The following is a 27,783-nucleotide window of genomic DNA, read 5'->3' as shown; positions in this document are numbered from 1 at the left end:
TCCGTCTCGGGCGACGGAGATGGAAAAGAAACAAGGGGGAGCTGGGGTGGGAAGACCCCTAGTCGAAGCCGGGGCGAGGCGGGGCTGCGCTCCAGCCGGAGACTGGTGGTCCCTCCAGGCGACCGGGCGGGGCGGGGGGAGCGCTCCCGGGCGGGGGCGGCGCCGGCTGTGGAAGAGAAAAGAAGGGGAGAGAAGAAGGGAGGGAGGGGGGCGGGAGGGCGCGGGTGATGCGGCGCTGGAGGCGGCCCGGCGCCCAGCCGCTGACCGCCCCCTCCCCTCCCCTTCCCCCTCCTCTCCTGCCCCTCCGGCTCCGGGGCCGCCACGCCGGACCCGCTCTCCCCGCGCTGCGCTGGTTCGGACGCCAGGTCTGCGCGCCGCGGCTAAGCGCCCACTCGCCCTGCGGAAAGAGCCGAGCAAGGACCGGCGGAGGCGGCAGCGGGAGCGGGGCGGCCGCCGGAGGAGGCGGCGGTCGGGAACCGCAGCAGCAGGAGACCGGCAGGCAGAAGCTCGAGGCTCCGAGGCGCACGCTCTCCTGGCCAAGGATGGGTCCCGGCGCGGCCCGGCCCCCGACCGGCCCGCCGGGCAGAGACTGAATTGCGGGTCTCCAGAGTCCGGCGGACGACCGGACAAAAGGCTCCTGCCCGGAGCCTCCCGGGGGGACCTCGCGTTCCGCACACCCGGAGCAGCGCCCCCCGCCGGAGCCGCGCCTGGCGAGCCGGCGAGGGAGCTGGACTGATTGGCGGCCGCCGGCGGCCGGGGGAGGGGGCGCCGCGCGGGGCCATGGCAGGCTCGAAGGCGTCCTAGCCCGAGCCCGACCGGATCCGAGCCCGCGCCGCCGCCACAGCCGCCTCTCCGAGCCCGGGTCCCCGTCGCCGCCGCGCCCCCTGCGGGAGATGGAACAGAGGAACCGGCTCGGCGCTCCCGGATACCTGCCGCCGCTGGTGCTGCGCGCCCTGCTGCTCTTCGTGGCCGAGGGTGAGAGCGGGAACTTTGCTGCCGCCGGGGTCTCGGGGGTCCTCGCCGGGGCCGCCAAAGCCAGCCTGTCCCGGCTGCCGCGGAGAAAGAGGCGGAGGAAGCGAAGGGGAAGGTTTCATGGTCTCCAGCGATCCCGAGGTGCAGCCACGGCCCGGAGGGGTAGGGGGTGGAGAGCAGCGAAGGGTCGCGGCATCAGTAGTGCCCGCGCCCAGGTCCTTCGGAGCCGGACCCGGGCTCCAGCTGCGGCCAGGAGGCTAGTGGGGCGCCGGAGTTGGCCCGCCCCAGCCTGGCGCTGGTAGCGCGGCCCGGCGCGGGGAAGAAGCGTGAGCCGTCCCCTGCAGCCCGGCCGGGACTGGAAGGAAGCGGCCTGCAGTGGCAGCCGGTCTCTGTTGCGGCCCGGCAGCTGCTCGACCGGACTTGGCCAGGGCCTGCGCCGCGCGAGCAGCTAGGGGGTGGGAAGCGCACGGCCTGGCGAGCCGGGGTGGCCCCGGGCCTCCGCCCCACAGCTGGTCACTCCTCTGTCTCCCCCGCCCCCAGCGACATTTACAGAAGTCCCCAAAGATGTGACGGTACGTGAGGGAGACGACATCGAAATGCCCTGCGCCTTCCGGGCCAGCGGAGCCACCTCGTACTCGCTGGAGATTCAGTGGTGGTACCTCAAGGAGCCGCCCCGAGAGCTGCTGCACGAGCTGGCTCTCAGCGTGCCCGGCGCCCGGAGCAAGGTAACTGGCCGCCCGCGCGGCGCCTGGGGTGACCGGGGTGAGGCAGGCAGGGCGCCGCCCCGTGGTGCAACCCATCTCCTACCGTCCCCGTCTTCACAGCACCTTCAACAACAGCGGTTGTTACCCCCTAGGCATTCGCATTCCCTTCACGGAAACCTCCCCTGAACTCCATGCCTAGCCCTAGGAAGCTACACCTCATCCAGTTTGCCCGCTTTTGCCAGCTGCGGGCCCAGAGGGTGATGGATGCTGGGTATTGAAAGAAAACCACTTGCTGGGGCCGGGCTTTCCCTGTCCTCTGCCACTCTGAGGTCCCCAGGGCACACGGCCAAGCAGCTAAGCTCCTCCGGGCTGGGTTCCAGAGGCTGGCAGAGCACGCTGCACAGGTTACCTCCAGCCGCTGCAGAGTCAGAGGGACTTCCCCCACGGCCCATCTGCCTCTTAAACAGTCTCTAGCGCTGTCTCTCTCTCTCTCTCACACACACACACCTACCTTCGCGCACGCACACACACACACACGCGCGCGCGCGCCGCCTATCTTCGCTCTACCCAGAGTCCCACCCTTTGCTCACATCTCCCATCGGGTCCTGTCCATCCAGCTTTCCAAGGGGTTTAGGGGAACACCACAGGGAATGGGGATGCTCCTCCGGAGGGAAATGGGTCTTCCTTCCCACCCGGGAGGCGATCCAGCCTCCCTTCCTTGGCTGGCAGGTGTGCTCCGGCAGCCCCTCCTTGGCCGGGCGCCATGCTAGCTCCAAGCCCGGCTTCCTTCCGGGTAAAACTCCTGAAAATCCCGATGTTCTTCGTGCCCTCCGCCGTGGCTAAATCCCAAGCGGTTTCGAGTCTCAGCCCGCCTGCGGAGGATCCTCTTGCAGGAGGTGCGTCTGAGTTCCCTGAGCCTGAAGGCCAACAGCCTGTAATGTCTCTCCCTCTTTGCATTTTAGGTAACAAATAAGGATGCGACTAAAATCAGCGTAAGTGTGGAGCCCAGCGCGGGCCGCGGGAGACCCCTTCCGGCCGCTTTGCGCCCCGCAGCCTCCTCCCTCTTAGAAAGGCTCGTTGGCGGTGCGTTGTAGGGCCCAGCTCACAGCTTGGCATTGTCAGCCGCTTGGCGTGTCCGGGCGCCATCTGTCGCCGGTCGTGGATCGGGTTCTTTTTTGCGTAAATTAAGGGTCCCAGGCCTGAATCCTCTTCCTCCTCTGTACGCTTGCCTGTAAAGCTCTCCTGCAGGCTCCTTGCCCTAGCTCCTGGCTCAGGGCTGTGGGCCCCACTCCCGCTCTGCACGCAGCCCTGGCGGCGCCCTCCGCGGCAGCCCTCTCCTCCGCCTGGGTTGCGGGTCGCGGTGCCCGGCGCTGTGGGCTGGCTTGGAGTTGCAGTGGAGGGGAGGAGTCTTGCCAGGATTGGGGAGGACATGCGCCAAGCCTTCCCCTCTGGAGCATGCAGGGATCACGGCCTGGGGATGACCAGGGCTTCCTGTGCTTGGTTCGGAGGTGAGGGTTCCCTGGGAGCTTGGTGAGGGCCACAGAGCGGTTGCTCCCCGGCGTCTCCAGCAGCTCGCAGGGAGCTGAGCTTTGTCGCCTGCTCCAGGCTGCCGCCGAGAGGCAAGTTCCTAGGCAGCAGGGACCAAGTGGGTGTGGCAGCAGCCTCTGCTTCCACTGCGTCCCAGCGAGGGCAGAGAGCTCGCTGAGAAGGGCTGGAGCTGGGAGCAGGTATCTGTGCACTGAGGACAGAGCGACGCTCCCTCGGACACCACCTCGGCCCTCCGGGTTCTAGAATGAAGGAGCGTTAGTGGGAGCGGATGTGAAGGCCCCGGGGGCGAGGCGGCGGCCTGCTCGCCCCGGGCCCTGACCGAAGCCTCGCTCTCTTGCAGACCGTGCGCGTGCAGGGCAACGACATCTCGCACCGGCTGCGGCTGTCGGCCGTGCGGCGGCAGGACGAGGGCGTGTACGAGTGCCGCGTGTCCGACTACAGCGACGACGACACGCAGGAGCACACGGCCCAGGCGCTGCTGCGCGTGCTCGCGCGCTTCGCGCCGCCCGACGTGCAGGCCGCGGAGGCCGTGTCCCACATTCAGAGCAGCGGCCCTCGCCGCCACGGCCCCGCCAGCGCTGCCCGGGCCGACGGCGCCCAGGAGCCCGGCCGCGGCGACAAGAGCCCGCCTTCCGGGGGCCCTCCCGCCGCCCCCGCCCCGGGCGTCCCCGAGGCCGCCGCCGCCTCCGCGGAGCACAGAGCCGCGACCACCGTGGCGGCCGCCGCCTCGTCCGCGCCGCCGCCGCCCCGCGAGGCAGCCCTTCTGCGCCAGAGGCACTCAGGTAAGGGCCCCGCGCGCGCGGGCTCTCGCCGTACGGGCCGCCTCGCTGCGGTCGGTCGCGGGCGCCGAGCTGTCGGTGGGTCATCTGCGGGGAGTGTTCTCGGAACCCCCCCTCTGCTCTCTTCCCGCCGCTTTCCCGTCCTTACTCTCGGCCGCTGGGGCTGTTCACAACCCTCTTTTATGACGGTGGGCGCCGCCCGGCAGGGAATGCTGGTACACGCGGCTGGAGGCGGGGAGCTCGGTCTCGAGTTTGGGGAACCGGACCTCGGGGACTGCACCCCACAGCGTCGGGCCTGCTTGTCTCCTGGAGCCCTTAACACTCAGGGTGGGCACTAGCACCCAGTCTAGAGTGAGAGGAGGCGGTTCCAGGTCTTGTAGTCTGGGTGCCGCCTTGACTGGACTGAACAGACACACTGTTGGAGCCAGCGTGGGTGGACCTGGCTGTGTGCGCTCTGCCCTCCTCGGCAAGCTGCAGGCGGTCCTAGACACAAGCTCGGCTATAATCACCACTCCAGGCTCCTTTGGGCCCTCCTGGGAGGGCCTGGGGGACGGGGTTTGGATGGCGCCCTACCATTGTTAGGAGGGCCCCCAGAGGTTCAGGGCTGCTCTCCCAGGGAGCTGAGAGGATCAGGGGAGGGGGAAGCGGAAAGGAGAGAAGGGGAGAAGGGAGGCAGAGAGCAGAGGGCAAGGATGAGGGACTGACTGCAGGCCAGGAGCAGGAGGGCCGATTTAGCAGTGGCAGGCTTTTACCCAGGGCAGGAGGGCCTACGGTGGCCCTCCCCCTAAGCCATCCCTCGCTCCCAGCACCTACTCAAAGGTGGAACCTCACAGATAGCTCAGCTCCGGGGCTCACTCCCTGTGTCTGCCTTTAAGCTTGCCACTTCCTCTCAGTCTTGTCTAAGGCACAGTCTCATAGAGAGCATCTTGATCAGCCTTGCAGCACTGAGAGGCTGGGCTCCGGGACAGTCATATAAACCAGCGTAAGGTGGGGGAGCTGAAGCACCCTGCCCTACTCTTATGGTTCTTTTTGGTTTTTTTTTTGGAAAGTCACATCCCACTCTTTACGATCCCATGGACTATACAGTCCGTGGAATTCTCGGGCCAGAATACTGGAGTGGGTAGCCTTTCCCTTCTCCAGGGGATCTTCCCGACCCAGGGATCAAACCCAGGTCTCCTGCATTGCAGGCAGATTCTTTACCAGCTGAGCCACCAGGGAAGCCCTGTCAAGGTTCTTATAGTGCAGACTACCTGCCACCAGCATCAGCCCTTTGTAAGAATGCAGACTCTTGGGCTCCCCGCTGGATCCAGGGACACCAGCATCCTGGCCTCCCTCCCTGGCCAATCGTCTTAAGCCTTAAATCAGTTCAGACCCTGCCAGTTTGTCTTCCACGTTAGTTCAGTTGTTTCTCACTAAGTCATCCTCCCTGTGGAAGCTTCTCCATGTGGCTGAGGCTTTTGGCTCTATCTGGGGGCTTCATCCCTCTCAGGTCCCACACAGGTACCCACAGGACCTTCCCCCAGGCTATGAGGGAAGGGGGGGTCAGCTGGGAACTTGTGAAGGTCCTCTCCCCAAACTCGTCCACCTGTCTTGGAGCTTACCCCATATCAGTTTAAGATAACAGGAGTTGCTGTGCAGAACTCCAAAATGCCAGAGGCTTAACACAATTCAAATGTATCATTTCTGGTTTACATCACTGGGAGGAGGGGCTGAGGAGGAATAGCTCTGCTCTGTGCAGTCATTCAGAGATTCAGGCTGACAGAAACTCTATCATCTTTAAGAGGTGGCTTACACACTCACTCATCAACATACAGGCCACAAAAAAGGGGAGAGAGAATGGAAGCAGCCTTTCCGAACCCAGATCCCTGAGCACACCAAGCCCCTGGGCTCTAAGGCTCTTCTTTTTTATGCATTTAGAATGGGTCTTGGTATCTGTCATTTTTGGAAGACTGAGAAAATAGCCACTCAGATAATTTTGGTAGAGTTCAGTTCTCTCAGAGAAAAGCTGCTATGGAGAATGGCAATGGAAGTTTTTAAAGGCCATGCCTAGAAGTGATCAATATTACTACCACCCTCATCCATCAGCCGGAACTCAGTCTGATTGTTCAACAGATGCAAGCAGGGTAGAAAATGTAGTCCTTGGCTTGACAACTGTTCTCCAGTCTCATCTCTTCAGGGTGGAAGAGGAGCCTAAATCACGGGAACATAGCCATCTCTGCCTAGCATGCTGGAAAAGGGTTATAGGTATACTGGAAAAGGGTTACCGCCTTAGTTACTGCTGGTTGGTGAAGAAAACACCCTTCTGCCCCATCCCTGTGGGCTCTAGCAACTAAACATGTGTCTTGGGCTGGAACATTCCTCTGGGATGTCCCATACACTGTAAGCAGAGCAGCAGAGCAAAGGATTTGGCGCGCCAGGAGCCCAGATGTGAGTTGTGTTTCCTTCATTTACTGGCTGTGTGACTTTAGGCAAGTGACTTACCCTCTCTGAAAGCATTTTTTTTAGAAATACTTCAGTAATCCCTGACCTCAGAGGGAACTCAGCATGGACACTGCTCTATAAAGTTCACTATTATCACCAAGGCCATTATATTCTCTGAGTGAGGAGGAGAGGATGAGGGAGATGAAGTGAGTGGCTGGTGGTTGGAGGCCAGGCTGAGGAAGGTCTTGAATGCCGAGTAGAGCAACAGGAGCCATTAACGGTCTCGGTAAAGGAAGCCCTGTGTGATAAGAGATCATTCCTGCTCGATCTCCCTCCTCCCTGGCCAGAGCTTGACCCCTCGAGCCTCATCATGGCTGATCTGACTCTGCCCGGCACGGCTGGTCAGACCTCCAGTCTCTGGGCCTGACCACAGGGAAGCTCCAGATAACTCATCACTCCAGCAGGAGCCCAGCCATGGAAGTTGGCATGGCCAGTGCCTCCTTTCTGGAAGTCCTCAGGCCAGCCCAGGCGGGGGATCCTCTGCCCTCCCTGGAGTAAGAAGCAGTACTCACTTCCCCACAGAAAGCAGAGCCAGCGGGGCTGCCACCAGGGCTCACAGGGTGGCACGACCAGGATGGGGTGTGCGCCACTGCTGGCTCCTGCACAGGTTAGAAACCACGCAGACACATCGCAGAAAGAACCCCAAGTTCCTCTCCAGCTCCTGTTTGGAAGCCCAGGAAGGTGGGCCCTCAGCTGGAAGACCAAAAGGCTTGTGTCCTCTGCTCTTCAGATGAAGGTCCGGGAGAATCACTGCTGCAGGCCCCTCTGCGTGCCACTCTGGGTGTAAACAAGTGGGTCAGCGGACTTCTAATCCACACACACACCCGATAGCTTGATGCCGAGGGGGCCCCCATACTGTCTTCAGTGTCCCATCCTGCCTCACCTCTCAAGGCTGCTGCGCCTGGGGGCTGTGGGCGGGATGAAGGCTGCAGGCTGGGTTCTGCGCCCCGCACGTGAGTAGCCTTTCTGCAGGGCTGTGTTGTCGAGCAGCTCTTGGTCCTGCCGAGCCTCTCTGGGATGCAGCAGGCAGCCGGTCAGTCAGAGCCAGCAGCAGTGTGAGTCAGAGAGGGAGCTCATGGCGATGACCTCAGGCTTGCTCCCCTCCTCCACCACTCTCCTCACCCCACTCTTGGTTCTCGGCCGCTTAGAGGGAAAATGACGAGAAAGGACTGTGGCCACTTGGGTACCAGGCAGGCGTGTCTGCAGAGCATAACAGAGAGGGTGCTGGTGAAGCAGATGGCACATTCAACCAGAGTCTTGGGGGAGAGGCAATGAGAGTATTTTTTAAAGGTGTGAACAAGGTTAGGACAGCCAAGGATGAGAACTGGCCCCCAGGGCTCATAGCAGTGGGAATTATTAGCACCTTTGGCCTGAAAGGGCCAAGGGGCGGGGGCAACTAGCAGAATCCAGAGAGGTTAGGTGGACAGAGACACTGGAAGAGCTGAGGCCTCGGGAGAGGGACATGGCTGACCCCTGGTGGCCTGGCAAAACCTCCCTCTTCTGCTGACCTCTAGTTCCCTGTCAGGGTCTCCCAGTGACCAAACCCTCCTGGGAGCTGAGGACAAGGGTACCCAGGTGATGCAGCCTATACAAGCCAGCTTCTCGGGGCTCAGAGCAGAGTGAGTGGGGAAAGGTGAGGGGTGGATCTGGAAGGACAGAGGCAGCAAGCCAGCTCTCAAGGGAGGAAGATACATTCTGCCCCAACCCAACACCAGGACCAACCCGGAGCTGAGCTCTGACTAAAGAGGTCATCTAACGCCTAAGCTGAATGGATACACTGGCTATTTCAGACTGGCAACCTCAGAGATGGTCCCGGCCCAGCTCCCCAGTCACCTGTTAAGCAGTTGCTCATGGGAGAAAATCAGACGCCCCAGACAACACTGTGTCGCTGGTTTTAAAGCAAGCCTCTTTGCTAACGCCAGGAAAGGGGTGGAGGGGCTTACTCAAAGCTTTCTGTTTTAGCTTTCTCACAGCCAGGCCAGAAAAGCCTTCCTGTGCCCTGTACATGCCCAACATAGCCAAATACATATTTGCACTAAAGTTTATGTTCAAAAACTCATTCATTTCACGTCTCATTTGTCAAGAGACATTTTGATATTTGTGCCTAAAAATAACATGGGCTGGATTAGCACAGCAGAGCCAGCACAGGAGATTGGGGTCCTTCTTAGCCATGTTCATAAATCTGTCTCCTAATTAATTTGAACACTGACCTATTTTTCATGATTACTTTGTTTCTGGTTGCCATGTCTAGAAAAACAAAAAAAGGAGAGAGAAAACAAAATAGTATCTTCCATACAAATCCTTCTAACTGGAAAGTTGCCACAGTGAAGCCAAATGTGTCCTCAACAGAATTCAGCTTGCAACTGACTGGCTTGTATGTTGGCAAGAGGTTCCCCTTTGCAGGGACCTGGGGATCAGCTCTGTGGTGTGTGAACCTCTAATTAGCCTCCAGGCTCCAGTTCAGAGAAGAGCCACCCTGGCCCCTACAGAGAGCCAGCTGGATGTGGCAAATTGCTGCCTGGTACCCACCCAGAGAACTGACTCTCAATATTTCAATTAGTAATGAGAGAAAGACAACCAAGGTCATAGGTGTGATGGCTTTAGAGAGAGTGCTACTGCTGGGAGCCATCAAGGGGAGCATCCTTGGAAGTCACCATGGCAACTGTAGACCATAACCAAAGAGGGCTGTAGACAAGGTGAAGGGACTTACTCTCAGCCGTGCCCCCGGTGGACAACAAAGCCAGCAGAAATGCCAGTGCGACCAGAGAGAATCTCCGCGCAGTGCAGAGGGTTTCCAACTAGGCCGGCAGAGCCAGGCAGCAGTCACCTGGTCTCCCCTTCTCCCCAGACCCACGAGGACCTGATGACCACCACCTGGAATAGACAACCCGCTCGTCTCTCCAGCTCTGATGTGACACAAGGGCCATAATTAAAGAGAAAGTAAATCTGGCAGAGGTTGTCCCAGAGAGGAGAGGGTGAAACTCTGAGCATCCTGAAAGAGAAAATGAAGGGACTTCACAAAGTAAATGGCTGAGCCTCACCGCTGGCAGGAGGCACCTGCATCCTGCAAACACGTGTGATTATTAGCGTCACAGCTTCCCATCCTTCACCGGCCAGCCCCATGGTTGCCTTGAGCAGGAACCAGCAACGACAGCCAGACTTGGCTCAGGGCATCAAGGGTGCCCACGGGACTCCGGGACAAAGCTGTCTGCATCAGCAGGAGTCCCAGGGAGGACAGCAACCCAGATGAGGCTAACAGAGGAAGCCTGCTTTAGGCAGTGTGAGACTTCAGGCTGGAAAGAGGTGCCTGGGCTTCGTCCTCCTGCTTAGACCAGTCCTGGGGAAGTTGCCGGGGGCCTCTCTTTTCCTCCCAACTCTGTGCCCCATGGATTGAGAAAGTCACACCAGGTGGAAGGGCCTTTTTTGTCTATCATCCAGCCATGAGTCGGCTCACAATGCAGCCGTTCTCTCAGCACGGGGTGACCCCAAATTAAGGAGGAAAAACCATACTACAGATCGTCATAATGATAAAGAATACTTGCCTTTCACTGAGCACTCGGTGTGTGTCACGCTCACATCTGACTGGTGTCCCCCTTTTTACATGACCCCTTCTGCCCCACTCCATCAAACAGCCCCCGCCTCAGAGCCCAGATTCTTTCCCTAGCCGGGGTGGCAGCCCCACGGGAAGAGTGGAGAGCCAGGCTTTCTAAATGTCACTGGGAGCCGAACCCACCAAGGAGCTTCTCATTAAATACGCCAGGTGCACATTTAAAAAGCTCTGAATATTAAGGATTCCCCAAGCATCCGTGGGAATAAATGAGGTCAAGTGCTTTTGTAATATGATATTGATTACTGCTGCCCCATGTGGACAGAGGCAAGGGCTTGGCTATGGTCTGAACCTCTAAGCTTTACGGGAGATGCTGACTTGGTTTTAAGATACCTTTGCAGCACAGGAGAAAAAAAAAAGAAAGTCTCATCTTTTCTATTCCCCCATGCTTTGCAGACATCTCTTAGAAACTCCAAAGCAGTGAGAAGCTTCCCTTTGTCTTACATTAGGGCTTCAGGAAAGTTTAAGATTACGAGCAAACAGGCCCAGCATTTGCAACTACCGATCCCTACCTTTTCCTTATGAAGGATGATGTAAGGACGGGGCGTCTAGGGGAAACAGTCCGCTTGTTGGTGGCTTTGGTGTTCTCAGGGAAGTGAAGTGAAGTCGCTCAGTCGTGTCTGACTCTTTGGGACCCCATGGACTGCAGCCTGCTAGGCTCCTCCGTCCATGGGATTTTCCAGGCAAGAGTACTGGAGTGGGCTGCCATTGCCTTCTCCAGGGTTCTCAGGGAAGTGCTCTAAGTGCAGGATGGATTACCCAGTTCAGTCTTCTCTGGGCTGAGGTGGAGCTGCCGTTGAGCAGAAAGCCGTGGAAGGGGCTGCGGGGTGCTCAGCAGCAGCGGGGCCCTTGCTCAGGTCTTCTCTGGCGCCACACCTCCACCAGGTGGCCCTTGAGAGCCTTGTGAGTCTCGTCCCTGCGTCAGCATCCTGGGTGAGGCCATTTCTGGAAAGTACTGGTGGTTCCATTCCGTCATTACCTCTCCCTGGGCTGAAATATCAGCGCTACACTGGGCTGGCTTCTGGTCTTTGTGGTTCAAGGAGAGTGTTTTGGGGGCCCCACCATTCACCGGCTCACCCACGCCCATGGGTTCTGCTCCCTCCAGCTCAGAAGTGACTACCCCACCAGAGGGCTCCTCAGGTATGAAGACCAACTGTGAACAGGGCACCTCTGGAGTGTGCCCAGCTGGACACCCAGTGCTGATAAGGGTGGAGGCCACGGTCACTCAGGCTTCCCTGGTGGCTCAGCTGGTAGAGAATCTGCCTGCAGTGCAGATCCCAGTTCCATCCCTGAGTTGGGAAGATCCCCTGGAGAAGCGATAGGCTACCCTTCCAGTATTGTTGGGCTTTCCTGGTGGCTCAGCTGGTAAAGAATCTGCCCACAATGCAGGAGACCAGGGTTTGATCCCTGAGTTGGGAAGATCCCCTGGAGCAGAGCGTGGCAACCCACTCCAGTTTTCTTGCCTGGAGAATCCCCATGGACAGAGGAGTCTGGCGGGCTGCAGTTCATGGTGTTGCAAAGAGTCAGACTAAGCACGCACACACACATGGTCACTCAGGGCCTAAACAAGATCTCTTAAAGGAGCTGCCCATTATGGTGGAAAAGACAAAACAAACCTGAGAAAGGCTGACAACAGCTCAGAAAGTGTTACTCACCACTTTTCCAACCACTTAATTCTTCCTCTGACATTTCAAACATTCCTTACTGTTCAGCTAAGCTGGTTCACAGGCAAGCCAGGGTTTGAATGCCAACCAATCTTCCTATTTCTGGCCCTCACAGAGCTCCAGCCACCCAGAAGTCACAGTCCATGCCTCATTCTCTCGCCCTTCATAAGGACTATGCTTCTCATTTTCCACATGAGTCCAACTGCTTGTATTCCAATCCTGACCCAACACCTCCCACCCCCCACAGGCAAGTTCTCGTGTCTGTCATCATCTGGGTGACCCCAGTGCCCACAAAGGACCAGAGGAGAAAATCCACAGAAAGGGTGGAGCTTCGCACAGGCCGAGCACCTAGAAAACACCCATTGATGTTGGCTCTTACTATCAGCATCATTCGTGGGAATGGCATTGACTGTCCCAGGTCATTTCTTGAACATTTCTGGGGGCTGGACAGGGTGCTCTGATCTGAGACTTTGCTCTGAGACATGTTTCCCTCTGTGTACTGAGTGCATCATGGGGCTAAAGGTGAGGAGACAAGCTGATGGCACTTCAGAACAGAAAATGCCCTCAGACTGCAAATGGCTCAGCGAGGTGCTATTTTTGTCCTTTCTCCTTGCCATTTGGAGGGGGGAGGAAAGGAAATGGGGATAATGCCATGTCCTCATTCTTTCCTGGCTGCAGCTATTTTGCATGAGTCAGGAGCAAGGTGAGCAAGGACAGGTTCAGTATGGTTCCTCACATCCCACCAGCACACCGCAGCACCACATCTGTGCACCTGGCCCCTAGTGATGGTCAGGCAGCCAAAAAGTCTCCAGGGCCGACCTGCATTGGAGAGGAGGTGGCCAGTGTCCTCTTCACTGGGACTCTCACAATGAGATAGAGCCGCTTGTGCAGGGATGGGTGTGTCAAATGATGGGTTCAGGCCTCTGCTGCAGGCTTGGGCCTGCACTGTCTCCCGTGCACTCTGGCACTTTGCCTTTTGTGTTGGTACCTGCTTGGATGCATTCTCTGATGACTGCCAGTAAAGGCGCTGCTTGGCACCCAGGGACCCATGGGGAGAGGGTAGGATGAAGAGCAGGCTATATGCAGAACCAGGCCAGGACCCCTTCAGGCCCACAAGAGCCTCCCTCCTACCCAGCACTGCAGGCTTACCCTGAAGGAGGTCTACCCGCCGTTACCAGAGAATACAGGCAAAGATCCAGAGCCCCTCCCTCTCTGCCCCCTGGCCCCTGCCCATTGGCTCTCCCTGAAGAAGTCTCGGTTTTCTCTAAGCCAGGAAAGCCCAGCTGCAGTGTCAGATCCTTACAGCAACTCATTACAGTTGATTCTCACATGAATGCCACTTAGCCCAGAGGAAGGATCTTTAATAAACCCCCAGGGAGACGGAGCTGACATGGTTCCCTGGCTTATTCTGAGCTGGAGCTGTGGTGGGGGTTCCCAGCTAACTGTATCTGGTCTGACTGAGGGTGGCCGCTGCCCAGGGCATCTGGTAGACCCAGCCCCTGCTTTAGGGAGAAGCTGATGGCTCAACAGTGGTGGCCAGAGAAGCAGGTGCTCTGAGGATGAACTCAGGGCTCAGAAAAGGTACGACCAGAGTGGGCTGGTGGAGTGGGGGATCACTCCACAGAGGGAAGGACACTTCTCTGACCCTGCGTCTCAAGGGGTCTTATCCATCCTGAGCACCCAGGAGGGCCCCGCTGCTGTCTTAGGCCCCCACATTTCCCTCCTGTCCTGGGACTGACGCGCTGGGCAGGCAGGCAGAGTTCATTCTCATGTCTTTGTCCCCAGCACCCCACACTCACATTCCCTGGGCCTGGCACTGATTTGCTCATTCATTCATTTACTTGTACATTCAGAAAATGTCCATTGAGCATCTTATGTGCAAGATCTGTGCTAGGCACTGAGAGCACAATGTGAATAAGACCAACAAGGTCCTAGGAGTCTGGAGAGAGAGAGACATAGCATGACTATTGATCAAACAGTCACACAGCAAGTAGAAATTTGCAGCCATTACTGGCACTCTAAATGAAAGACCCATGGGCTCTGGGAACTAAGAATAGGGGGACCTGACCCAATCAGGAAAGGGCCCCTGAGGGAACAACAGTTAAGCCATCATCTGGGTGATAATTAAGAGTTGGCTTGAGAATGAGAGACAGTAGGGCCTTCCAAGAAGACGGGCAGCATGTGCAAAGATCCTCTGGCAAGCGGGAGCAGGGGAGTACAGAGGCCTGACAGAGTTACTGTGTCTAGGGCAGAGAAAGCAAGAAGAGGCTCGGGGGAATGAAGTGAAGAGGCATTCAGGCCATAACCCAGGGAGGCGTTGGCTCTTGGTAGTGGATGGGAACACGTGGCTGGCAGGGGGTGTGGTGCTTTCTGAAATAATGTCCTGGCTGCAGCTGTGGAGACTGGAGAGGCAGGAGCAGAGTGGACATGGGGAGAGCACTTCAGAGCCAGTAGTCCAGCCACGAGGTGACAGGGCTGGGACTCAAGGTTTGGGTGGGTGGAGGGGTGAATAGGAAAACAAGCATCTGATGAATGAGTGAGGGGAAAGATGTGCGACTGGGTGACAGAGGTTGGGGGGTGAAAGGAAGGATGAACAGACATGTGGATGGATGGAAGGAATGTGTGGGAAAAGGCTATGACTGAGCGGCTGGATGGGAGAATGGGGGAGAGAAAGAAGGATGAGTAGATACATGAATGAAACACGAATGCAAGATGGGCCTTGCAGGAGGAGCGGGGCTGGGGGAGGAGACATGCCTGGGGTCAGGCTTCTCCACACCTGACCTCTGCACACCCAGTCCCCATCCTCCAGGAAGGGGAGGCCAAAGGGAGAAAGGTCCCAGGTGGTGGCATGGACCAGACGGCTAAGCCCAGAGTTATATGCCAGGTCATGCCTCTGCCTGCTGGCCCTGGGCCACAAAGAGGACAGGCAGAGCAAGGGGACACAGCCAGTCCCCAGCCTGCCCCAGCTCCCTTAACCCCTCAGCCTTCAGAAGGCACCTCTGTGCCTTGCTGTGAGGGGCAGGAAGGACACTGGGCATTCTGGTGGGTGCAGCCTGGCAAAGACTTGATGATGACTGTCCATGTAAAAGTTAAATATATTTTTTCAAGCATTTAAAAAATCAAATCTCCAGGTAGGCAGATGAGTAACTGTATTTGCATTAAAAACTAATGTAACAAAGATACACAAGGCAATAATTCATAATGCATTCTATCCTACAGAAGTCATCTTTTAATGCGTGACATATCCTGGGCAGCTCCTCTGTGCTAATTTTATTTAATGAGCACATGTTATAGAATTTTCAGAGCACTGTCCCTGGGCAATTAAAATGTGTGAACCTTTTCAGTTGAATTGTTTCTGAAGAAAAGTCCTGTGTGAAAAAGAAAGAAATGTCCAGGTGTTCCCAAGGTGGACTCTAGAGAAAGGAGCTGCTGTTGTGTTCTGCTGGGCTGGCCTTGGGGACCTACAGTCCTTTTCCCCCAGCCCTGGGCCTCCAGTCTGTCACTCCTGCTTATTCTTGGCCATGCCCAGCTCACAGGCCTGGACCCACACAGTGAGAAGCCCTCCCTGAGCAGGCACTGATTGAGTGCCCACTGTCTGCCTGACCTGGGGAATCTGGGCACACTCTTCACCGAGAGACATAAAGGCTATTCAGGGGACAAGTGGGAGCTAAAGGAGGCGGAAATGCCCCAAAGAGAAGCAGGGACCACTCACTCGAAGCACTGACAGGTCTTGGTTTCCTTATCTGTGTAATGGGCACGCCAGCATTCCAGCATCTACAAGTCTGTAAGTTTTAGGTCTGGAAGGGGCCATAAAGAGTCTCTAATGAGTGCTTCCCAAACTTTGTTCCTTGGAGCCCCAGGCTCCCAGCCCCGCCTCCAGCCACAAACAAAGCAGTTCTTCTTCTAATGTTTTTTTCTTTTTTGGGAGGTGGGGACTGTTGGGGGTGTGGGGAGAGGAGTGACTTTTTTTTTTGGCCACACTGCTGGGCATGTGGAATCTTAGTTCTCCAGCCAGAGATCAAACCCCTGTGCTCTGCATTAGAAGCGCAGAGTCTTAACCACTGGACCACCAAGGAAATTCTTCCTCTAGTGGCTCTAAATATTGAGGTTCCATGCAGCAATTAGCTTGAAAAAGGAGGTCTACTGCTTTAAGTTTTTAAAACTGATTTAGCACGTATATATATATACATATATAGTTATTTAGTCACTAAGTGGTGTCCAGCTCTTGCAACCGCATGAACTGGGATCCACCAGGCTCCTCTGTCCATGGGATCGCCCAGGCAAGAATACTGGAGTGGGTTGCTATTTTCTTCTCCATTTCTCCAGGGGATCTTCCCGGCCCAAAGATCAAACACACGTCTCCTGCATCTCCTGCATAAGCAGGTGGATTCTTTATCACAGAGCCACCAGGGAAGCTCATATACGTGTGTGTATATATATATATAAATTATACAAAATCCTGTTGTTGTTCAGTCACTAAGTCATGTCCAACTCTTTGCGACCCTATGGACTGCAGCACGCCAGGTTTCCCTGTCCTCCACTATGTCCTGGAGTTCGCTCAAGTTCATGTCTATTGAGTCAGTGATGCTATCTAACCATCTCATCCAAAATATACAAATTATACAAATACACTTTTATATATATACATATACATATAAAATTTTTCCCTAAGGGAAAAATTTGAAGTGGTTTACAAAGCTGCACGTGGCATAACAGAATGAAAATTATTTAATGACAAAACTGGAATAAAGGGAAAATGAAGGTGAAGTTAATTTGGAAAAAGGTAGACAAAGAGATGTGTGCACACAGTCTTGGGCAGGTGAAAGGTCAGGTAGCGATATGTAGTTGAAGACACAGCTTGTGTCTAAGTTGACAGACATGAAGCAGCTGGCCACTGCCTGGTGCATCACGCCTGCGTAGACTGCTGGGGGCCTCTGAGAACGACCTCCACTCATTCAACAAACACTTTGTGAGCACTGCAGGTGTGGGCAGGGTGCGAAGCGACTATGAGTTTACCCACTGTCGGAGGAGACAGCAGTCAAAAAGTAAGCCACTGTGGCCGCTCAAACACAGCCAGCGTAAATGTGACTTGCTCTGGAGCCCATGGGGCAATGGGCACCTCCAGCCAGGCCAAAGAGGATGTGGTGTCTGAGGGACCCTCCATGGAGGGAGGGGCAGGTGGTGGGTGGGAGGACATGGGGTGAGCTCTGTGAACGGATGCTGGACCCAGAAGGGAGGTGGGGGGAGGGTGGTGTTGAGGAGGGGCCCAGGGAGGAATTAGCCCAGCCTGCACAAAGCCCCTGAGGGTGGGGCTGGGGTGGGGGAAGATGTGTACTTTGCATGTGCACAGAGCACTCTGGCCTCTGCTAGGTGGTTGCCTGGCTGTTGGGTTAGTGGACGTGGACAGGCCTGTCAGGAACACTGCGCTGCCCACGTGAGCGCTGATATGGCAAGAGGCAGGGTTCAAGGACCAGTGCAGGGCTGGGCCTGTGGCAGTGGGGCAGTGGGGCAGTGGGGTCCAGGGCAAGAAGCAGGCAGATGGAAAGTTGTCTTGGAGGTCATGCTGCGGGCGTCTCTGGGCTGGGCCCCGGAGGGTGGTCGGGCTCCGGCAGAAGGGACCAGGAAGGGCTGTCTAACAGTAGGAGAGGGAGGGCCCCCGTGGCTGCTATGCTGCAACCGGTGTGCCTGGAGCCTGGGGCACCTGAGGCAGCATGGACGCAGGTGAGACAGAACTTTCCCCAGGGTGGGGTCACGAAGGCATCCTGGACTTCATTCAAAAATACTGGGGAGTGAACTAGAGAGAACTCCTCTACCACCTAGCAGCTGTTCAAACTTAGGCACGTTACTTAACCTCTCTGTGGCTCACCTGTATAAGAGCACAGCGGTTCCACCTCCCAAAGTCTCCTGAGAGGATTAAAGGAAAGAATTCTCTTGGCACCACAAACCAAGAAGAGGCCTATTAGCACCCTGCAGCCTCAGAGTTTAAAGAATTTGCATGGGCGGGTGGGACATCCTCCCCTAAAGACTAGGCCCAGTAATGAGGAGCTGGGAAGCTCCATCCGGCCTGGGAAGCACCCTGATACTGTGGTCAGAGCTGCCCTTGGCCCTGCAGACAGCAGCCACCCGACCAGAGGGACAAGCCTGTTTACTATTTTCATTAAGTGGCACCATTAAAGGATCCTTTGGGGCAAGATTTCATTTCAAAAGAATTAAGGAGCTGGAAAGGAGCTAGCAACAAAGTTGGCCACATTAAAAACCCATTATAAATGTTAAAATACAAAAAAAAAAAAATCTCATTCCTATGCTCTCTCCTTTGGAAGCAGCCTGGGGCTGGGATCAAGCTGAGGCACCAGGGGAGGGGAGCTCCTGACCTTTGACCCTGAGAGTTGGTGTGTGTGGTGGTTAGGTGTGTGGACAGAAGCCAGATGGTCTGGGTTCATGGCCCAGAGTTGCCGACACAGTCGGCAGTGTGGTCTTGGTAGGGCTGCTAGATTTTAGCAATTTAAAATATAGGACACCCGGTTAAATTTGAATTTCAGATAAACAATCAATAGCATTTTCGTGTAAGTATGTCCCATGCAGTATTAGAGATTAACATATATTATACTTTAAATTATGTTGTTTATCTGAAATTCAAATTTAACTGGGCATCCTGTATTTTACCTGGCAACTCTAGGCTTTGGGCAAGTTACTTTACCTCTCTGGATCTCAGTTTCTCCATCTGTAAAACTGGGATAAAATAGTAACTCCTACAGTTAAGAGGGTGGGATTTAAAACAATGCACTTACCGTGGTACCTGGTCCCAGCAGGGCTCTGTCTTCTTGGGCCCGGGATGTGGGTGGGGCCACTTGCTGGGGTTGGGAGGCCGGGCCCGACCTCCTGGCACATGGGGTCTCACCATGGCTGGAGAGGCAGGACTCATGAGGAAGCCATTTGCGGGGCTGGGGGAGAAAGGGGCACAGGCAAGGGTCACGTGAACAGACTGATTTGTGCGAAGCCCTCTGTGCCTGGGTGCTCAGAGAGGGCTTCCTGGAGGAGGCAGCACTTGCTCCAGGCTTGAGGTTTAGGTCAGACCTAGACAAAGGAAAAGAAGTCAGTGGTTCTGCAGGGTGAGCCTGGGGTCCATTCGAGAGGCTGGCAGAGAACAGTGGATCGGAGTACAGGGCTGAGAGCAAAAAAGCAGTGGGGGTGAGGTTGCTGGGGGAGATTACGGAGCACCCCAACTGTGGCGCTGACATGGTGGCGCTTTCCCATCAAAGTTTTTGCCCCTCAAGGAGAGTGAACCAGATGCGTTAGAAGGAGGGAGGCAGGCACAGGGTGGCAGTGGAGGAGGAAGACGCTTTAAGAGGTCACTGCCGCACTGGGGCCCAGGCAGGGGACAGGGCGCCGTGAGGCATGGCTAAAACAGGCAGGGACACTCATGTCTGCCCCGACCCTGTGGGCTTCCCTGGGGACTCAGCTGGTAAAGAACCCGCCTGCAATGTGGGAGACCCGGGTTTGATCCCTGGGTTGGGACGATCCCCTGGAGAAGGGAACAGCTACCCACTCCAGGATTCTGGCCTGGAGAATTCCATTACTGTATAGTCCATGGGGTCGCAAAGAGTCGGAGACGACTGAGCGACTTTCACTTCACTACCCCACTGAGCCCGGAGCACTCACAGTCCTCCCAGCCTAGACACGGAGGCTGCCTTATGGATATCACCTCCAGTGGACATGTGACGCCCACCAGGAGGATAGCCTGCTCTCAAACCCAAGAGCCAGCCGCCTAAGGCTGGGGCAGGGTCAACACAGGACCGAGGGGCCCACGTCTCATCCCCTCTCTTGCACCTCCTCGTCCCCCACTTTCAGTTTCCTTTAAAAAACCAAGGCCATCGGTTGCTCCTAGTTTTTGCCCTGGCTACCGGCACACATTAATTTTATGGCAGAAATTAATTCTATCCAGTTGTGTTAGTGCTCGATTATTCCTTGCTGATTCCCTTTGAATAAATATCCATGAAGAGGATTTAATTAAAACATCAACAAGGGGAGCAGCTTCTTGAAAGGTGGTATCTTCCCACCCAGGTGCTGCCGGGCCACCTGGCCTAACCAGCGCAGCTTTCAGGGGAGGCCACAGGGCCAGGGTAGGATGGGTGCGGGGGGCCATCAGGCATGTCAGGGCGAGGGGAACTAGCCACGCACGGTCACCCCGGGGTGTAGGAATGAAGGCGAGCTGACAGGCCTCCTGGATCCCGTACCAGAGCTTGCCAACTCAGACACCTACAGGCCAAGCGTGGGGGGTGCAGGTGAGCGAAGCAGGTTGAGGAGAGAGGCCTGACTCCAGGGCGTCAGGGAGGAAACAGGCAGCCACCCGCGCCGGCCTGGGCTGAGGAGGAGCAGTGAGCAGATCCCTACTGAGAAGACAGTGGCCAGTCGTGCAGCTAGGTGACTAAGGCCCAGAGCTGCTGGGTCTTGGGCCTTTCCAGTTGACATACCGATCTGTGCTTTTAAGTAAAAGTCTCCCACATTTTACATGTTGGATTATAATTTACGATTTTTAGAGCTCTGTATGCACCAAGCCAGACCCTTCTGCGTTCTAGACTGAATCCTCAAGTGGCAACTCAGAGCCTTTCGATTGCCCCAGGCTCTGTGACTGTACGCATCTCCCCTACAGATAACGGCACAGTGCCTGACCATGGCCAAGGTGACCAAGTGTTCTATTCCACAAGCCCCTGCAAATCTCCTTGCACCCTGCCCCCAGGAAGCTCCCAGAGGGAGCCTTCCTCTTTGTCTGGGCTCGGCCACCACCACACTCACAGTCAGGGCCAGTGACGGGAACAGGGGCAAGAGCCAGTCTGTTCCCGGCTGCCCCAGGCAGACAGGCCTCCGTCTCCACGGGAGGTGGATGTCCAAGTCCAGCCCACAATGTCCAGCCGTGCCCAGACTCTCACTGCTTGGGGGCTGGCCCCTTCTCTCATTCTCAGATGGCAGCAAAGGGGAAAGGAATAGAATCCAACAGCCACGCTGAAAGAAACTCATCTGGGGCACTCGACTTGCTTTTCTAACATTTTCAGCCAAACAGCCCCTATTCAAAAAACATGGTATGACAGCACAAAATGCCAAGTGGATGTAAGTGGCCTTGCTCTGCTCGACACAGAGGAGGGGCCTGTCCTCCAGACCTCTGTCACAGCCCTGATGCTAGGACATCCACGCTTACTGGTGGAGTGGATCTGTCCATGAGGCTGGACTAGTTCTTTTGGGGCTGCCTGTGCTCAGCGTGGGAATATTCTAATGCAGCACTTGAGGGGGCAAAGGCCAGGCACTGAGGGTTCACCCACAGACTGAACCTCCAACTTTGCTTAGGTCACAAGAGCCAGAATCAGCCTGTTAGCCATTTTTGTGTGTAGAACCAGACCGCAAATGTATCTGAATTTTACTGACTCAAACCTGAAATAAATTTTTAGTTTTTAAGCTATAGACAAAACAAACAAAACAAAATACAGCCTCTGAGCAGCACTGGCCTCTGAGGGCACCGTTTGCACACTCCTGACCCAGGCCAGCCCCTCCGCTGCAGCCCCCAGGCCCGGAGGTGGGGAGGGGCGGGGCTGCAGACACAGCAGGGACCGAGAAAGGCAGCTGTGATCCCAGGCGTGTGGGCGGGGCGAGTGGTGGAGGGCGTGGCCGTCCTGGCCAGCCACGCCCACAGATCAGCTGGGGAGCAGCCCACCATGTCCTGATACCTGCAGAGGGGGGTGGGCACCCCAGCGCCCCGTGCCTGTAGGAGTCCGGGCCAGAGTAGGGGTGTCCTCTGCATCCTCCTCCCAGGAACCGACTGTCAGGAACCTCTAGTGGGGGCAAAGTGAGGATCCCAGAGGGTAACTGTAGCCCAGCCTCCTTCACTTCCATCATGAGGTGGTAAATGGCCCCAGAGATTCCCTGTTGTTTTCTGATGTGGCCTTTGGAATTCTGCCACTGCTGGGTAAATAGAGAAGCAGGATCTTCCAGTGGAAGCTGCTCGAACTGGCACCTTCGCTGAGCCCATGGGTCTAGGTGCATCCACAGTGTTCTTTGGAAAATGGCTCTGGTGTTGAGTCTTAGCCTACTCGCCACCAAACGATAAAAGTTAATATTCACAGGGCAGCTTTGATTTCTGTAAGAATGATTAGCAAAACAGTGCTATTTGTTTAATATAAAGAGTGAATCAGCTATTACTCCATCCGATGCTTACCTCACCTCTCAAGCAGCCTGATTTTCCAACTTAACCACAACATAAACTTCTGCATGTTTCAGAGCTCTTCCTGGCCCTCCTTAGGAAAGGAGGAAATAGACTGTTAGCAACCAGTCATCACAGCAGCCTCCATGTCCTTGGGAACATCGACCTCTCCACAGCACATGATACAGGAGGCCAGGATAGGAGGTCCTGCCTCAGCTGAGCCAGAGGCACTCTCCTGGTCCTTGCTCTGGAGGGTCAGGTGAGCCCTGGACAGCAGCAGACAGTCCTACCTTCATTCCAGGAAACAGTGAGGACGTGGACTAGGGCAGCAGATGCTGGAGCAGGGGTGGGTGGGGGGAGCCAGGGCGCTAGACGATTGCCCACGCCCCTCCATTGGACAGCAGTGGGGAGGGGACGGGGCTGCCAGACCCCCGAACTCTAACCCATCCTGGTGTGAAGACCCTTCTGCCTCCAGGAGCAGCCCAGAAGCCCGTCTTCCCTGGTCAACTCTGGCTCATCTGAGTATATTGTGAGGGATGCAGCAATAGGTTCCAAAATCCGAGTCCTCCATCCCTCAGAGATCCAGGGGTGTCTGTCTGTCTCGAACAGAAATGCTTGGGAGCATAGTTATTCTATCTATCTGTTTATTCCATCTTGGAAAATGTTTCAGGAGGACAGCCCTCAAAATTGGTACTTCTCCAACACTTTTCAGAAAGTAATGATGTTGTCCTTTTCATTAACATTTTATTCACATGGCTCTTACTCTCTTTGAGGCACTTTTTTTTTTTACATGATTGTACCTATCAGTGAGCTTCTGACTCTAAACCGTGGTGACTTGGATGTGACGCAGCCATCTATTCAAGTCATGGTTCTGTGGGTCGGTGGGTGTTTCTCTTGCTGGTGTCTGTCAGCTCCTTCATGCACTTGTGGTCACCTGCCCTTTCATTGGGGGCCGGCTGGTCCAGAGGGACCTCAGATAGGACATTTCCTGGCTCTTAACCTGCAGCAGGCCAGCCCAGTCTTCTCACATGGCAGTGGGTTCCAAGAGCCACAGAGAAAGGGCAAGCCCCAGTGCACCTTTCAATCTGTTTCTTGCTTCACACTTGATAATGTTCACTGGCCAAAGCAAGTCCTGTGACCAGCCTCATCATCAGTGTGCGAGGGCGCCGTCACAGAAGGTGAGGGAGGAGGGGCATTTGTAGCCATCTCTGCAATCTACCACCGTGATCGTGCTTAATCTGGACCCAACCTGGGGAGCCGTGCCCTGCACATACTCATTTCATGGCGCCATGCATGTGCACACCTGCATTTCATGGAGTATGCCCCAGGACCCAGAGAGGTGAAGGGTGTTGCACGGGTCCCACAGCAACCTGGTTCAGAAGCTGTCCTGGTTCCAGCCCACCACCTCATCCCACCTCCTCGGGTCCCGTCCGTGGCAGTGCGGGGTCAGGGAAACGATGATGTGCCACCCAGGAGCCAAACCCGGCTCCCCCGACCCAGACATCCTCAAGCAGAGACACAGACGACCCCGCTGTCTGCCCTCCCCAGGTACCGGCCTCGAGGAGCCACCGGCTCCCCACTTGGTCCAGCTCAGGAGCAGGCTGGCCGTTTCAGTTCAGGGTTGTCTGAAAGTCTTCTGCAGTTTTAAAGCTTTCAAACATGAGTAGGTGAGACTGTAATAGTGGAAAAGACAAGTTGACAGTATTCAGAGGCAAATTAACATTTCTTCTCCAATCTCCTGTACCCACAGTTCTGCAGTGTTCACCCTGCCTGGCTTGCAGCTCATTTGCTGTGCCTTCTGGCCCAGCGTGCCTTGAGGATCTGGATGTGTCCTACTGCACACACACATCTGCTTTTAAGTGCCTCGCGCACTTGTTTCTATCTTGCCTGCACGGGCCTGAGTGTCAGGGTTTGCAGGAGCAGAAAGATCAGCACCAGGAGATGGGGAGGCCAGTGGGGCTGGTCTGGTCACATGAGCCCCGTGGGCCCAGGAGCCAGTGCCCTGCTGGTCGCACCTGTTTCTATACCTCTGAGCCTTGGTGAATCCACCCAGGCATCTGGGCTTCCATCAGCTGGTCTGTGACCACATCCACCCTTGTCCTTCCCAGCGACACACGGCCGTAAGGAGCAGCAAAGGAAGACCTAAGCCTTTGGAGTGACCACACTGTGGTCCTCCTGCTGATGGGGGGCAAGAGGCAATTTGTCAACTTGAGTCAAGCTGCAGAGGAGGCCAGGTGTGGTGACGGTGTGAGAAATTAGTACCGCAAGGGAAGGTTACCCGTTTGGGCCCTCCTGTCCTTGTGCTTCTCAGCGGGGGCTCAGGACTAGGTTCAGAAACGTCGACCTTGGATAGGACGGGCACAGCAGATGGCCTCTGCCTTCTTTCCTTTTAGATCTTCCAACAGCCCTCGTTTCCTAAAACGAACAGATGGAATCCTGGCATCTCAAGCCCGAATGGCCCTGGATCATTTGTCCAAGCCCCTCCTTGTACAGAGGGGAGACTGGGGCCCAGGTCACAAGAATGAGGGAAACACCTTGGACAGGAAAGACAAACAGCTCTTCCCCCTGGAGAGGGGAAGAAGTCGCGGGCTGAAGCCCAGGCTTGTCAGGGAAGCCACAAACCTGGCCAGGCTGGCGGCAGCTCCAGCAGGCAGCCGGGTGGAGGGGCTGCAGCCTCTGTGCATCCTCACGGTGCCAGGAAGGGCCTTCTGCACCTCCCCTCCAGGTACAGGGCTCCAGCCCAGCTGGCTAGGCAGGGTGAAGGGGGGAGAGGTTTCCGTACAGTGCAGGTAGGCAGCATGTGGCTGGAAACTGCTTCTGTGGACGCAGCCCGATTCTTTGCAAGTTGGTAGTGATGTCCACGTGGTTTGGGCAGGACCAGGGGCGTGCATGGTGCCTCTTCATTGGCTCCTCCTAAGCCTGGAGGGAGCATCCCACCCCCAGGTGAGAAGCCTGGGGTTCATGGGTGGGCTTTTACCAAGTTGCACAGGAGGCCTCCCAAACAGATGAAGACCTGATGACTGACAGATGGGGAGCCAGGCAGGCAGCCCAGGTGAGGAGGATGAAGGCAGTATGTCACTGTCCCAGTAGTGGGCCAGAGGCTTGGGTTAGAGCTCACATGGAAGACACAGATGGGGTGACCTCCTGTGAGGATGGCACAAGGGTCACTCCAGGGGGGCCCTAGCCCACTGACCTCCAGTGAACAGTGACTGCTGAGTGCCCCACTTTGACCCCAGGGGCTGGACTGACGGTCTGGAAAGAAGCCTCACACATTCAGGATGCTTATGCAGAGTGTTTGTGAATGCAGAATGTGCAGTTCGGGCGGGAGCTGGAGGGCATGGAGTTGTGTGCAACCAGGGAGTCTCTGTAGGAGCGGGCAGCTGGGCCTTAAACACCAACGGCACTTTGCAGTGTAGTCTTGGGGCAGGAGGGGAGAGCGAGCACACTGTCTTCTTACTCAACTAAAACAATGCCTGGACTTGGGGTCTGCTGTCCAGCACACGCCCTTCAGGCAGGGGCGCCTGGGTCTGGACCACGAATGGGCTCCTGTGCGGTTGGTAAAGAGGAAGCCGCCGCAGAGCAGCCGCACCTGGCTGGGTACCGGCCGGGCACTCACAGAGACAGCCCACCTGGGGGGTCTCATCCGCCTCCCCCCCCCACCTGCTCCCAGGAGATAACCCTGCCCCTTCTCTCATCCCCTGCAGGCACCGGCCCGAACTACGCCACAGACCCGCTCCTGTCCCTGTTCCTGTTGGCCCTACATGAGTTCCTGCACCTGCTCGTGGGGCCCTGACAGACTCACCGTCCTGTGCTCCTGAGCGGCCCACATGGCTGCCCAGTCCCTGGGTGAGGACCACGTCGCCGGACGGACAGAGACAGACTCAGAGACGCATGACCAAGTCCATGTGGAAAGCAAATAAACCATATTTTTGGGGAAGTTACACAAATGTAGACCACCTAAAATAATGCATCTAGTTTCCAAATACGATGGAGTTTGGACCATGCAATATGCATGGGATCAATGATTTCTCTATTTTAATGTATTTTTCTTTTCAAACTTTTCTTCCAAGTCTTCATTTTGCACGAACTGTTGAGCAGTTATCTTTAGGATACTATGTAAAAATGTTGGGTCAAAGCCTTTTTGACAAAGCAAAATATTTTTAGTAGATTATTGTGTTTAGGAAATTTTTTAATTTACTTTTTTCTTTGGGGGGTTTTCTTTTTTATTAAAGTAAATTATTTCTTTTGAGACATTTTGATTAAAAAAGATACATCTTATCATAATTAAAATTCACTGTCAATAATATTTATTTTTAAATAAAGATTGGAAACAAGGTCAGACACTCGTTTATAAACTGTATTGTATATTGCTGAATAACAGTTGAATAAAAAACAACTTTGAAATAACCTTTCTACAGACATGTATGAATTTAAGCCTTGGTGCCCCAAGCAGCCCACATGCTGAGTGCGGTGCCCTCCTGGTTGTTGCTGCCAACTGCACTGTTGCTGGCTGCAGCCCAGGGCTCCCGGCCAAGGCCACACTGGGCAGAGCAGAGTGCCTGCCCAGCCTCCGCTAGGGACAGGGAACCTCGCAGAATGTGCCCCCAGTCCTGGTCCTCAAGGAAAGGAATTATTGGAAAGAGGTGTGATATAAATGAATAACCATTCTTTTCCCTTCCGGCTTAACTACCTGTACAATGCATTTGCCCAGTTAGAGATTATGCATCCAGGTGTGATTACTGTGGCTGGATTCACTGCTAGTTTGAGGACAGAATTTGGGGAGAAAGTGGGGCATTCCACACTCTTTCTTCACGCATCCAGAGATTGTGTCGAGCCTCTGAAATGTGTGTGTTCAGGGCAGGTTGAACATGAACGTCGCTCAGTCATGTCCGGCTCTTTGCGACCCCATGGACTATACAGTCCATGGAATTCTCCAGGCCAGAATCCTGGAGTGGGTAGCCTTTCCCTTCTCCAGGAGATCTTCCTAACCCAGGATCAGACCCAGGTCTCCCATATTGCAAGCGGATTCTTTACCAGCTGAGCCACAAGGGAAGCAGGTTACACATGTCTTAAAGAAATAGACAAGCCCTGGAGGGTGTTATTCTTCATTCCATGACAAGATCACACTAAATGGCCAGATCCCATGGATTCGTTTAAAATCTAGCCAGTTTTTAAACAAATGTGCTTGTCACTGATGTTGCTCACCAGACATTATTACTTCTTCACTGGCTGGCACCCTGTGGTAGTTGGGGCCGTGTTACCTGCTCTGGCCACTGAGTTGAGAGCAGAGGGACATATATGATTTCCAGTCCCAGACACTGGATCACTAATGTAAGAAGCATTCCTTTCCCCTATAGGACAACTGGCGCCTTTCAAGATAATAAACAGTGCCAGCCTAGGTCCTCACTTTCTACGATGGGCAGAGCTCCCTCTGCAGGCCAGCTCTGGAAATGCAGCACGATCAGGGATTGGCCTTTGCCATTTCAGGCCATTGAGCTTTGGGGTTGTTTGTTATTGCAGCATAATCCAGTCTATCCCTACTAATTTAGCAAGGTACTGCCATATTTATTTGAGAGGAAAGAGAAAGTAAAAGTTATTTTGGACAGTCCCACGTGTGCAGAGAGCCCCAGTGTGGAGCTGACATACTGGGATACCTGCGAGAAGACGACCTTGAGCCAGCTGTTTTTAGTGGCTGCATTAAGCTGTTTCACATTTCATTTATGTTGATCAGCACCAATCAAGTTGTAAATTTAATCATTTTGTTTGGTGGCTAGTGATTCTGTCCAGAAGGATCATTGCTGTTTATAGTTAACTCAATACTGCACTGGGCTGTCATGTT

At 55.4% G+C, this 27,783-nt stretch overlaps 2 protein-coding genes and 1 long non-coding RNA gene across 21 annotated transcripts in view; 2 read left to right on the top strand and 1 right to left on the bottom strand.

Moving 5' to 3' along the window:
* The first annotated feature begins 226 nt into the window (after positions 1-226).
* Positions 227-26,351, top strand: VSTM2B (V-set and transmembrane domain containing 2B). Of its 3 annotated transcripts, none has more exons than XM_081508798.1 (5): positions 227-975; positions 1,513-1,697; positions 2,639-2,668; positions 3,565-4,006; positions 25,649-26,351. In XM_081508798.1, the coding sequence occupies exons 1-5, from the start codon at positions 894-896 to the stop codon at positions 25,735-25,737; spliced, it is 828 nt and encodes a 275-aa protein (XP_081364924.1). In that variant the 5' UTR covers positions 227-893; the 3' UTR covers positions 25,738-26,351. The 3 variants fall into 3 exon arrangements, with proteins under 3 accessions (XP_081364924.1, XP_081364925.1, XP_081364926.1); XM_081508800.1 differs by having other exon boundaries at positions 927-1,113; XM_081508799.1 differs by lacking the exon at positions 2,639-2,668 and having other exon boundaries at positions 814-975.
* LOC145513206 (uncharacterized) lies at positions 4,217-9,546 on the top strand. Its single transcript, XR_014059206.1, has 3 exons — positions 4,217-4,330; positions 6,116-6,430; positions 8,736-9,546. It is a non-coding gene; the product is annotated as an uncharacterized LOC145513206 (long non-coding RNA).
* LOC145513205 (uncharacterized) overlaps positions 6,432-27,783 on the bottom strand; it is an 89,206-nt gene continuing 67,854 nt past the window's right edge. For 8 of the 17 annotated variants that reach the window (XR_014059202.1, XR_014059190.1, XR_014059201.1 and 5 more), the window contains 2 exons: positions 18,544-18,696; positions 6,432-7,684 (listed from right to left, as the gene is read on the bottom strand). Coding sequence is in view for 2 of the 17 variants with exons in the window: in XM_081508802.1 (XP_081364928.1) it covers positions 7,523-7,684; positions 18,544-18,696 (315 nt within the window). In the remaining 15 variants the exon portion in view is untranslated. Of the gene's footprint in view, positions 7,685-9,194; positions 9,477-17,621; positions 17,660-18,543; positions 18,830-27,783 lie in introns of all 17 variants that reach the window. The other 9 variants (XR_014059191.1, XR_014059197.1, XR_014059192.1 and 6 more) reach the window with 5 other exon arrangements.

The sequence above is a fragment of the Giraffa tippelskirchi genome, chromosome 7 (genome assembly GCF_054371585.1).
Source record: "Giraffa tippelskirchi isolate mGirTip1 chromosome 7, T2T-mGirTip1v1.2.pri, whole genome shotgun sequence".
Classification (NCBI taxonomy): Eukaryota; Metazoa; Chordata; class Mammalia; order Artiodactyla; family Giraffidae; genus Giraffa; species Giraffa tippelskirchi.
Note: the sequence above shows the minus strand (reverse complement) of the source record. Positions and strands in the feature narration are given on the sequence as shown.